This window comes from Poecilia formosa, unplaced genomic scaffold (genome assembly GCF_000485575.1).
Source record: "Poecilia formosa unplaced genomic scaffold, Poecilia_formosa-5.1.2 Scaffold339, whole genome shotgun sequence".
NCBI classification, from domain to species: domain Eukaryota; kingdom Metazoa; phylum Chordata; class Actinopteri; order Cyprinodontiformes; family Poeciliidae; genus Poecilia; species Poecilia formosa.
In genome coordinates, this window is record NW_006800278.1 from 321,784 (window position 1) to 334,008 (window position 12,225).

At 42.8% G+C, this 12,225-nt stretch overlaps 1 protein-coding gene across 1 annotated transcript in view; it reads left to right on the forward strand.

Moving 5' to 3' along the window:
* Positions 1 to 12,225, forward strand: part of stx1b (syntaxin 1B) — a 49,267-nt gene that overhangs the window by 17,481 nt on the left and 19,561 nt on the right. The window contains exons 2-4 of the mRNA XM_007573849.2: positions 5,673 to 5,747; positions 6,153 to 6,252; positions 11,124 to 11,198. Coding sequence (XP_007573911.1) covers positions 5,673 to 5,747; positions 6,153 to 6,252; positions 11,124 to 11,198 — 250 coding nt within the window. The remainder of the gene's footprint in view (positions 1 to 5,672; positions 5,748 to 6,152; positions 6,253 to 11,123; positions 11,199 to 12,225) is intronic.

Here is a 12,225-nt window from a genome sequence, read left to right on the forward strand (position 1 = left end):
CATTATTACACGGCCCATCTGTGGCGACGATACAAAAAAAGCAGCCTGCAGAAACTTTGTGTCCTACAATGATGGCATGAGGCTTAGAGTGCCTCGATGGAGCAGTGCTAGCCATAAGTTTGTACATAAAGCTGTTCCCACATGTGCAGCTGAGCTCAGGAATCTTATGTATAAATGCATGTGTAGATTATCTGTGTCATGCAATAATATAATTGCAATTTTAGTAAATGATGCTTTTAGTGCTGTGAGATTCTCTTCACGATGATGGAGTCATGGCGTCATCATTTATTTTTATTTTTCTCTTATTTTACTTGTTTTTACCTTTTTTCTATGGACCTTTTTAGTGTCTGGAATAAAGATATGATTGATTGATTTGATTAATTGATTGATTTGATTGATTGATTGATTGATTATCAACAATTTGTGAATAGAGTAAAACCCTTAGCACGCTGTAGGTAAATGTTATCATTTAGTTTGGTTAAGAATAATTATTGCACCATCAATAAATGTCTAATAAATGTTCTTATTGCCAGAGGAAAACAGCAACACCTTCATGAGCTCAGAGGTTCAAACTGATAAATAATGAGGATGGATGATCTCTGCTGAAATATTCCTGCCATCTTTCATGTTCTTTCAGCAAACAGTTGAGACAGAGATGGTTTTGGTTTCACCACCATTTACCTGCCATTCAAAGTATTCTTAAAAGATTATCTGTTAGTCTGCAGTTCATGTGACCAAACCAGCCGAGGAGATGAAAAGTTAAAAACTTGAGTTAAAATGTTTAGTTTTAACATTTTAACTCAACAACCTCTAGTCGGGTAACCCCCAGGTCTTCTTAAAAGGTAGAGTCTCTGAGAACAGTTCTTAAAGATGTAGTCGGTGTTTTCAGCAAAGTCGAGCTGACTGTCCAGGAACGAGCCAAGGTATTTAAAATTAGCCACAGTTTCAACAGGTTGGCCATCGAGTGAAACTGGAACCACTTTAAGGTCTTTAGATCATTTAATTAGCTCTACTTCCTTAAGAAAATGAAAAGGTATGTTCTTTTGTGAGGGAATTTATCTTTTACTGGTCCAGTAATGCCAGAATTAATAATAAATAATAAATACATTGTGGTATTCTGATTTAGTAATGTAATTATATTAGTTGTGTTACCACCCCCACGCCACTAGAGGCAGTCTCAAGCCCGAAAAGATGCGACTAAGGAACAGATTTAGAAGTACACCAAAAGCTACAGAACTTGCTAAAAACTGTGAGCTGTGCTGAAGTAAATGAGAGAGAAGTTTAAATACATTCTGAGAGTGAAACTCCTTCCTAAAGATGAAGATATGTCAGATTTAAAAAGAAAATAAAAATGGAAGTAAAGGAAATAGCGCCCCCTTCACTTCCGGAGTGCAATGGTCCCATTTCCAAATAAGGTATGAGACTGACAGTGGTCCGTCCCGCCCCTTCCTGTTCGCTGCAGGGTCATTCTCCCTTTAAGGAGAAGGACCTTTTGCTTAAAGGTTCGGTCATATTCGGGGCCGGCTCGTTTTCCAGCAGCAGCTGGACGAAGTGCCAGGGGACGTGGGAGGAGTCAAACCCTGAAACGGATTCAAGATCAGGATCTGAAAACAGCAAAGAAGCGGAGAAACGACTCCACCAGCCTCTCCTTGTGCTGTTCAATTTTCAGACGGTTTTTGGAAACTTTGCATCTTATTTCAACTTTTAAAATACTTTTTTTTCAATTTGTTATTTTCTCTGCAGGATTTTTTGGTTGTATTTTTTTTCTGGAAGCTTTTCGTTGTTTTTCTGCGTCTGTTTTGCACCTTTTTAAACTTTGCAGTCACTTTGTTGTTTTCTAGTTTGTCTGGAGATTCAGATCGTCTCTGCAGCTGAAGTGAAAACCTTCAGTCCGGTTTCGGTTCTCACTGCAGAATCATGAGGATTTTCCCTGGTTCTGGTTCTGAATCATTAAGTAGCCACTCTGCTGATGGTGGTACATTCAGGAGCTCCTGACAGCCTCTGAATTCTGAGCATCCAGATCAGCAGGAAACAGGAAAGATTCCTGTTGACTGTTAAAGTCGGAGACTGGAAGCACAGATGGACTCTGGGAAGAGCCAGCGCTCCCAGAGGATTGTGGGTAAGATGCTGCTGGCGTGGTTTGCTGCTCACACACGCGCGGATGCGGAGTGTGTGTCCATGCGTGCAAACACACACTCTGCTGGCATCAGAGCTCGCTGTGACACCTGAGGTCAGCCTCCTGATGTGAGCGTGTGTGACGTGAGAGCAGAGGAGACGCGAGGAAGAGGAGGAAGAGGAGAGACGGGAATAAACCGGACAAACAGGACGGCGGCTCAGGAGAGGAAAACAGTTCCTCCTGATTCAACTCTGAACTGAATGAAATGTTAAAATCGTCTGATTATATTTATTCCTGCAGAAGATGATTTAAGATCCTTTTATTAAATCCACCAGGAGATAAAACTTTTTTAAAACGGAAGATTTCTGTTTCAGGAAGAAACTTTTCTCTTAGAAAATGTTGGAGGAAACCTTTGACTTTGATGAGAATAGAAAAGCTGTAGTTTTAATTCACTTTATTCATTTTCAAACATTTTCTCTCCGTCGTGGAAAAAGTTTAAGATTTTAACAGAACATCAGTGGAAATGTAGAAAAAAATGAAACCATTTCTCCTATGAACAGCAGCAGCTTTTAGGCTGCAGCTGTGATGAACCCGATCCATCAGAACCGGGTCACAGGAAGCCGGACTTTACCCGACCCGGTCATCACTCTGATCCGTTTCCTGTTTTTCCATAATCCCAGTTTAACTTGGAGGATTTTTCCAGATTTGCTCCGGAGAACCAGAACCAAAAAGGGCTCATCTGATCAGGAATCGCTTGTGCGTCAGATTTACGGTCCCACCAGAAACACAGCAATACAAAGGTTCCTGCTGGAACTTTTGTTTGTTAAAATTTTTTTGATTCATTTCATTTTTTTAAATTAATTAATTGAAATTAATGCGTTGATGTTCGGCTCTACTTAGTGATTAAAAGAAGAAAAACTTTAATCACTTAAATCACTGACAGAACCAGATCCAGCAGGTCCAGTCTGAGCTTCCTCCATCATCATCGTCATCCTCCCTCTCTCTGTCTGCTGCTATGGAATCGTCTTCAGATATTAATCCGAGCGGTTCTGTGTAAATCCTGGATTTAGACAGAACCGTGTTGTTCTGGTTGTTGCAGTTCCCAGAGGTACCAGATTTGAACCCATCAGGGTCAGTAGAGCCTGCAGCAGCGCCCCCATCAGGTGGTGCAGAGTCTTTACAAACGGGCCAGACGTTCTGCAGAACTGGGCCACTTGTGGCTTTATGTGCTGCGGCTCGGTTCTGGTTCTCGGTCTGGTTTGGTCAGCTGTTTTATTCCATTTTCAGAATGTTTTTATTTAACTGAGTTTGAGTTTTATTTTAATTATAATGATAAATCTCAGCTTCAGTTTTGGTTGGTTTTATGGAGCTTAATTTTATGGTGAATAGTTTTTTACTTTGCCTATTCATTGACTATTTTTATATGCAGATTTATTTTTGCTAAATCTCATATTTCAGTTATTTGTATTTTTATAAATTATTGTAATTTTTTTTTATTGTTGATATTAAATTTTAAATGTTTAGGTTTAGTTATTTTTTTCCTTCTGATTCTGGGATTCTTATATTTTTCTGGTTAACCGTTCTGGTCTTATTTTTTTTGCATGTTTAGTTTTTATATTTTGCGTGGAGTTTTTCCTCTAACCTAATTCTCCTGATGGCACTGCTGTTTATCTGAGGCGGTATCGGTCTGGTCTATCTCCTGCAGTCTCTCAGATCAGCTGATTCTCTGAAGGTTATCGAGTCCTCTGCCGTCACTTCGTCTGCGGAGGATTTCCACCGGGAGGGGCCCGCGGTGCCTTCAGGGACCCTGTCTGAGTCAGACACTCGATGACACGCTGCTGCGTTTTCTGGCCCTGAAGCCCGACCCAAACTGAACCCTGAAACCAGATCCAAACCCAGAAGGTTTTGGACTGACGGCTAGAACAGTCCGAGGACAGAAAGCTGGACATTTTAAGGAGTCAGACGTCGGCGCCCCATGTTGAGTCATTTCCGTTAAAACCTGCTGCCTGTGGCAGGAATGATGGAGGAGTCGGCGCCGCCTGCAGATCTGCAGCTCGTTAGTCATTATTTTTAAAGCTGTGAATTGAAGAAGTAGAACGACCCAGTTTCAGATGAGCTGCATTTTGGCCCCAAGCGATCAGGAACGACAAACCATCTGCAGATCGGACGCCCAGCTGCAGGCATGTTGGCACTCTGCTCTGCACAGCATGATGCAGTAAAACTCGCTTTGCTGCTTCGCTGAAGGTTTCTACTCAACCCAGAAAATCCCTGTTCTGTTTCTACCTGAAGTGAACATTGAACACCAACATGAACCAGGAACCTTGAACCTGCCCCGTTACAGACTTGAGAACTAAAAGACCCGATGAAAAAAAAAGATTTAGATCAAAAATCTGTTCAGGTTTCACTAGCAGCCGTCTGGGTCGGTTCTGAGCTTCTGGTTCAGTTAAGGATCTCTGAAGAAATCTACAGAGATCCTTGAATGAGACGTTATCTGAGTCTGATGCTGACTGGTTGGAATGAAATGGATTGAGTGGGATTAGTTGGGATTGAGTGGGATTGGGGACGATGTTTGCTGAAGGACAGATACATTCAGATCTTGTCAGAACCAGTGAGCCCATGTAGATCCAGTTAGATTCTGTAAGAAACAACTGAAAAAAGCTCCAGTAAAACCTAAAACTCAGCAGAACATTCTGCTAGTGGCCCGGTCTGACCCAGTTCAGCTCCATCTGCTTTCAACCCGGTTTGCTTCTGATCGTTGGGACAAAACTATTGGTTCTGTTCAGGTCGATAAACACCCGTTAAGGAGGTGAAATATTTCCCATCAGGCCTTGCTCCTCTGTCCCAGCTGATAATCTCCAGGTGACCCGACACACAGCTGGTTGTCTGACGGAGGAACCTGATTGGACTTCATCAGCGGACAGCAGCCGTCTGATCGCTGTCCCTGATCCTCACAGGCCGTTTGCCCGTCGCCGCCATGTTTTCAGCTCGTTTCTGAGCAAATTCAGAGTAAAACGGGTTTGAGCTGAGGCTCCAAATCAGCAGCTGGTCAACAAATCTAAGGAGTCAGAACCAGAACATCAAGACCCTGAAAGATCAGTGGCCAGTTTGCTGAACTGGTTTTCTGGAAGCACCAGGATCCTCTGACCTGCTGTCCTTTCACATGTTTAATTATTCAGCGTTTCCAGCAGTGAGCTTCTCCCCAGACTCACTTATCGACTTCATGGATCGTCCCATCAGATGTTTGAAATATGGATCCATTAAATCCAGTTCAGAGGTTTGAGGCTCGACAGAGAAAAAGATTTTAAGGACAGATTTCTCTGGAGGCGGAGTCTGCCGACATATTGACAGGAATACATCCAGCTGATGGAAATTAAACTGATGTGAGTTCAGGACAAACGACACGCAGAAAGACAAGCTGTGATTGGCCATCCATCCAGTTCGCAGCTTTAATTGGCTTAAACTCGTCTTCGTCTGTCGTGACGTCACTGATTTTATTTCACCAGGGAGCCAATCACAGGGGCTCAGAGACTCATCTTCATCCTCTTTGTGTCCGCAGGCTAAGGACAGCGATGATGATGAAGAGGTGGTGCAAGTCGACAGGGACCACTTCATGGACGAGTTCTTTGAACAGGTGAGACCCAGAAACACGGACAGGAGCATCACCAAGGCAACCAGCTGCAGCCCAACACTGAGAAAAGGTTCAGGTAACAATAACTCTTTGTAGAGGTCAGGTTGGGCCAGCATTATGCTAAGCTAACACCACAAAAACAGGATAGTTTCTGAATGAAAGTGAGATAATTTTCAGATTAAATTACATCAACATCAAATAATCCTGCTATTCAGATAAAGTGGTTTGATTCCAATAACTCTGGATAAACTAGGATACTGCTGGAATGATGTTAAACTATTTCAGCCTTGGGATGACGTGGGAATCATTTTATCACTAACAATACCTCCAGCACCGGTCAAACAGAAGAAATGGACTTTTCTCACTCCAGATGTAATTCATGTTAAGGAAGCTGTCCGTCCCGTTCAGGTGGAGGAGATCCGAGGCTGCATAGAGAAGCTGTCCGAGGACGTGGAGCAGGTGAAGAAGCAGCACAGCGCCATCCTGGCCGCGCCGAACCCTGACGAAAGTAAGCCGCCCTCTTCCCTCTGCTAACATCTGCACGTCCACAGAGTTCTGGTCGGGTCCAGCGTGGAATAACACAGCTGGGCACGGTTCTGCAGAACCGGGCTCAGACGGTGCGAAAGGAGGGTCACATGGCCGCCGGATGACCTTTGGGCTTTGAGTCCGGACCACCAAGCCGACCCGTTTTCGCTGTCGGCTGCAGCTCAGCCTCGGGTCCAGAATGTCCGACAAGCTGCAGATTTTATTCCCGGATGTTTCCCGCAGCAGGAAGTCTGTGACGCAGACACTCGGCGTTCCCGTTCCTCCAGCTGAGTCGGAAAAATCCCAAACATCCATCAGACATGAACCAGATTTCAGCTCCAACGTGGCGATTCCCAAAGAGCTGCTGGTTCCTCAGTGAGCGGAGCAGGGACGGATCTCTGCTTCGCTCCGTTGATGTTTGGGTTCAGTGGCCCGGTTTCTCCTGATTCCATCGATCCGATCAGCAGAAACCAATCGCTGTAAATCCTGCTGGGCCACAGATCCGTGTTATAGTAACTTAGTTCTTCATGACAAAGGTCCGAATGATCCCATCCAGGTCAGCAGAGTCCTGTTGCGTTATTCCCGATCTTTCCCTTTTCCTGATCCATCGGTCCGGTTCGCAGGTAAACATTCCCGATCCGGTGATGTCAGAACTTATCCAGCTTCCTGATTGGCTCCTGGGTGAGCTTTGGGAGCGTCCTGTCACATTTCATCCCTCCGTCCTGTGCTGCTAACCTCAGACCCGAAGCAGGACTGGTTCTGGTTCCGACAGGTATCTGGCTCCAGAAGGTTTTAAACACCTGCAGCCTGGTTCTGGGACCAGACAGAGACCATCTCAGGTCGTAAACACAGACGGAAGGTTCTGTGTTTAGTTCGTACTGAAAGCCTCATCCCGTTAAACCGGTCCTGAGCTCCCAGCACCGTGTCCGACCCGGTCCGACCCGGCCGGCTCTGACTCAGCAGCCCGGTCCACAGCAAACGGCTCGATGTTCAGACTGAGTCCGGTTCTGGACCTTTCTGGGTCGGTCGGAGCCAGAAACCCGACATGTTAAGAGAAAACTGTCCTGATGAGTTTGGTGTTTTCCTCCTGCATGTTTTCTTCATGTGATTTAGTTTCTTCTGCATGATAAATGACGTTCTGTTTGTTTTCCATCTGTTCCGTGTTTTTTTCTTCCCGTCTGCATGATCCTGCTTTTTAAACTGCATGACGTGACATTAAGCTCGGAGGAGACACCCAGGTTGGCCTCATGTGAGTAACGACCTTTAGCTCTGCATTGGTTCATGTTGGGAGTTTTAATTATAGTTGGAGGAAAGTTTCTACTGAGGCTGGAAACCCGGGAGGCCATCAGCGGCTTCATATCGACTGAATAATCAGTCTGAAGGACAAGGTTTAAAGAAAGAAAAACATTTCATCAATACTGCGAATGACATCAAGATCTATCTCCAATAACAAAACCTGTGGTTGGCACACTAATGCAGCTAACATTTAGCTTAGCACGTTAGCATTTTTGCTTACCCTAAAAATATTTAGCGTACTAAGCTTTCGCTAAATGAATTCGTCTGGATAAATTATAAATCGTCAATTTTCTTAGCTGTTTTGTGAACTTTAATTTGAAAAATATTTGATTCTGTATTGAGTATTTGATTATCGCTTTAAGAATTATAATGTGGGGAGACATCACTAGCTAACGTTAGCTGCACTAACTGCAAACCACTAATCATAAACATTAGCACAGCTAATGCTAAAGCATTACACCAACATGACATTTAGGAGAAGCTAATGCTACAGCGCTAACTCCACTTCAAAATGTGTCTGCTCTTGAAAGACTCCAGCACCAGTTTAACGTTGATGAGATATAAATGAAATGACCTCTGACCTCTGTCAGCTCTTAGCCTCATTTATGTCACTGTAAACATATTTAATAAATGTAGAGACTTGATGTATTTTAGAAAAACCCCCTTGGTGAGTTCAGAGTGACAGTTGTAGCTTCTGACCAGAACGTGAATCGCTGCACCATCCATCAGATCCAGAATGTCAATGTGTCAAAACTGCTGCAGAATAATCTCAGAAATGTTTTGAGTATTTATTCAGTGAGGAAAAAACCGACTGTAAAAATGTTTTTCGGTTTAAGAAAACTGAAACATGAAATTTGTCATAATGTTTGATTTCAACCCAACATTTCTGATGACGTGAACAAAAACATTCCTGGTCTTTGTTCAGTGGTATTCCCATCCTGGAAGCGTTTTACTAGCTTTGGGAAGTTAGCGCACAGACTTTGATCTGGGTGATAAAAACCCAAAGTGAGACATCAGTCGACGTTTATCGGAGTGGACGTTCCTCCTCGTGGTGGAAACTCGTCTCTTCGCTCTTCCCTCTCCTGCTTCCTGCTCCGTTCTGGGTCAGCTCGCTCAGCTGCCAACAAGTCGTGTTTCAGCCTGAATAATGCATGATGGGAGTTGTAGTGAGAGATACAGATGTAAACCGCAGCCGTTCAGGATCCCAAGATCTCATTTTAGTTCATCCTGTTCTCTGTATCCGTTCGGTCGGTTTAATTATAGCTGCTGGCTTCACTCAATCACATCAACTAAATCTGAGTTCAAGTTAAAGAATGTAAACATTTTTAAAGGCTCAGCTTCCTTCAGCCTTTCAGAGCATAAACAGACACTTTGTGTCCAGAGGAAGATCCCCAAAAATAAGATCTTCATAAAACAAACATTTTTATTTCATGTTATTTGAGTCTGGATTTAAAAGCTAGTCAGTTCATTTTTAAACAAACAGTCACTAAAATCCAATGTATGTAAATGAAATGAAAATTGCTCACTGAAAAGCAACAATGAAATAATTACGTTTCTAAAACTTGTATTAATTTAGAATTTTACTAAATTAAGTCAAGATGTTAAAATTCATTTAATGGAAAAATACAGTTGTAACATTATTCTAAATATATTCATCAATATTTTAAAACAAAGTGTAAATAAAACATAAATTATGGGAAAGTTATTTTTAATGTGTAGATCAACATCAGTTCTTGACTGTTTTTAAATTCAGTTCAGCTGCGTTAAAATGATTCATTCATGTTCACAGCTGAAGTATAAACTAGTTCTCATTCATGCAACGTATTTTGTCTGAACGACGTTTTAAAACTCGCGTGACTTCATTCATCACTTGCTATCGGTTGTCATTGATCAGCGTTAAAAACTCACCATCTGTTTTCTTTGGTATATTTTATCATGATCAACTGAACAACTTGGTGGTTTGTCATTAAACTGGAACTGCCTGAACAGAAGTACTTTTAGGATACTTTTGCAAATACGGTAATTTTTAACCCGCAGACCAGACGGGACATGGCAACCTGTTCCCCTCCTGGCCTGTGGGGGCGCTGCACAAAACCCGACACAAAAACCTCTGAAGACACTGAGAGCAACTTCCTCCTTCACCAAATGGAAGCTAAATGGAGGCGTCAGATTTTAGTGGTTGGAGGATTTCTCTTTAGGCTAAAGACCAGGAGCCATTTCTCCTGATAGCGCTAGGCTAGCACGTTAGCTTTGGCTGTATTTACCCAGAATGCCCTGCGCTGTAGTCCACTTCCTGCTTTTGATTCGAGTATGCATTCGAACAGCACTAGAGTTGATTTCAACTGAACACAGACTGAAGTTTGTGGGCCGACCAGAATTTTAGGTCGATCAGATTCAGGTAAAAATTTTCAATATTTAATGATTTTGAATGTCAAAATAAATTTTTATATGCAAAAATAAAATAAACTAAGATATGAAACAATTTTCTTGCAATTTAACTAAAAAGTTCTGAATTTTACAAATTAAAGTAAGGAGATTGAAGGATCCAAGATAAGTTAAATGTAAGAGAATATAAACACCTGGAGGTTAAATAAAAGCTAGAAGCAGAGACAGAATGTTTGGTGTTATTGATGAGAGCCGCTGCTGATTGATCATTAGTGTATTGATGAGTGTTAACTGCATTTCTGATGACTCACCTGCTGATTGATGGGAAAATAAAAGTCTGACAGCAGGTTTGCTCATCAATCCGCTTCATTAATGCTAATCGGTTAACGACCAGCCAATTGAAATGCTCTGATGGCGGTTTGAGGCGTCACAAAGCTGGTTTTCTGCCAGAGTTTGGTTTCTCTTTGACGGTCACTGACAGAAATGTTCATTAAAAGGCTGATGGGTTTAATAATTAGTCTAAAGCTCAGAAACAGAAACAGCTCATCAGATTCAGTCTCTGCTGCATTTTTAACGCCAGATTAATTCCTGGGCGCCCTCGCAGGACGTTTATCCAGGCAGACGTTAGTGGGTCGAGCGCAGCGGCAGCCTGCAGTCCGCGCTGCAGCTACGCCCCGCTGGGTCTCCGAGCCGCAGCCGAGCGACGCGGCCAGACGAGGAGCAGGGTGAGTCAGAGGTAGAGCGGCTGAAAGGCACTGCAGCGCTCGTAAATCTGACTGCACTGCTGCAGCCTCCGCTCGCCGGCGCCACCTTCCAACATGGCTGACACGATGGGAGGATGCTGCTCCTCCTCCGCGACCTTTAACCTCCCAACAGCTTCATGGAGAAACCATGTCTGAGTTTTATTCTGCAGGTCCAAATGCACAAGAAATGCTCACAAACCGAGATGTGTCTACTGCTGCTCGTTAATCACTAAACTAACTGACGTTTCTGTGGAAAAAAATACGATTTTAAATCTTTTCAAATGAATTTAATCAGTCAGGACAGGTTCCTAGTTGTTCTTAAAACTACTCACTATAAATCATTTCTCAAATGAAATACGGATTTCACCGTGAAAATGTTGGAGATCTTTGTGCCACGATCTCATCTCTTTTTTCCTGCTTTTCTCTGCAGAGACCAAGCAGGAGCTGGAGGACCTCACAGCTGACATCAAGAAGACAGCCAATAAAGTTCGCTCAAAATTAAAAGGTACGAGCAGAAAACATTTGATAATCGCTGGAACTGAACAATGATCAGCTGCTCGTCTCATCAGGATATTTTTGTTTCAATCTTAATTTGGGTTGAACAGATCTTCCTCTGAATCTGAATGAATTAATTCATCTTCCAAAGTGGTTGCAGGAAGCTGGGCTGTAACTTAACACTCCAGCTTCTTCACTCCTTTATGCACCAAAGTTGGAATCATTGTTTGTAATTTTAGCATCATTTACAGACTTTACAGGCAAGTGGAACACCAAGTTAGCCTTTTACACTGCAGTACTGAAACACAGACTGCCATCATCTACTGGAGCTCTAATTCATGACAGACTGGATTGTTTTTCAGGCAGCATGCATTCTAATAATCCAAAGGCAATAATAGAAATGTGTGAAATAAATAAAGCTAAACCAAATACCATAAAGTGTTTCCAAGTTGCTGCAGCAGTTGTTGCTAAGCGCACTTGATATTATTGCAAATACAACGCAAGTCCCTCACCAGCTGTGCTAAATGAGCCGCAACTAATGCCCCAAACATGACTTATAATTTCAGAATTTTTAGAGTTTGTATCAGTTCAAGCATGAGGAAACGTCGTCTGCAGACTGCAGCGTGTTGGAGCCCGTTTTACATGTTTAGTGAGATGAGAGTCGGGCTGCATCAGCCTCCTGCCACACCGCAGGACGAGTTCAGCTGCAGGCTGGGATTACAAACTCCAAGCCGTTTGTTAGCTCACCATCCACAAACCTCCAGCCTGTTTGAGGAAATCCGAGTTCATCCGAGTTCACCTGGCCTGTATTAAACAGGACTTGTAAGGTTCTACGCATCAAGCTAACAAATCCTGACTTGAGTGGAAGCTTGACCATGTGTACATAAAGCATGAATCCAAAAATGAAGCATATAATTCCCAAACTTCAGTTAAATACATTATTGATATTTACAATGGAAGAGTATTGTTCAGAGTTTGTACATGGAGCTCAACAAAGCAAAAAATAATCTTAGTAGGCAAACAATTATGATTGTATA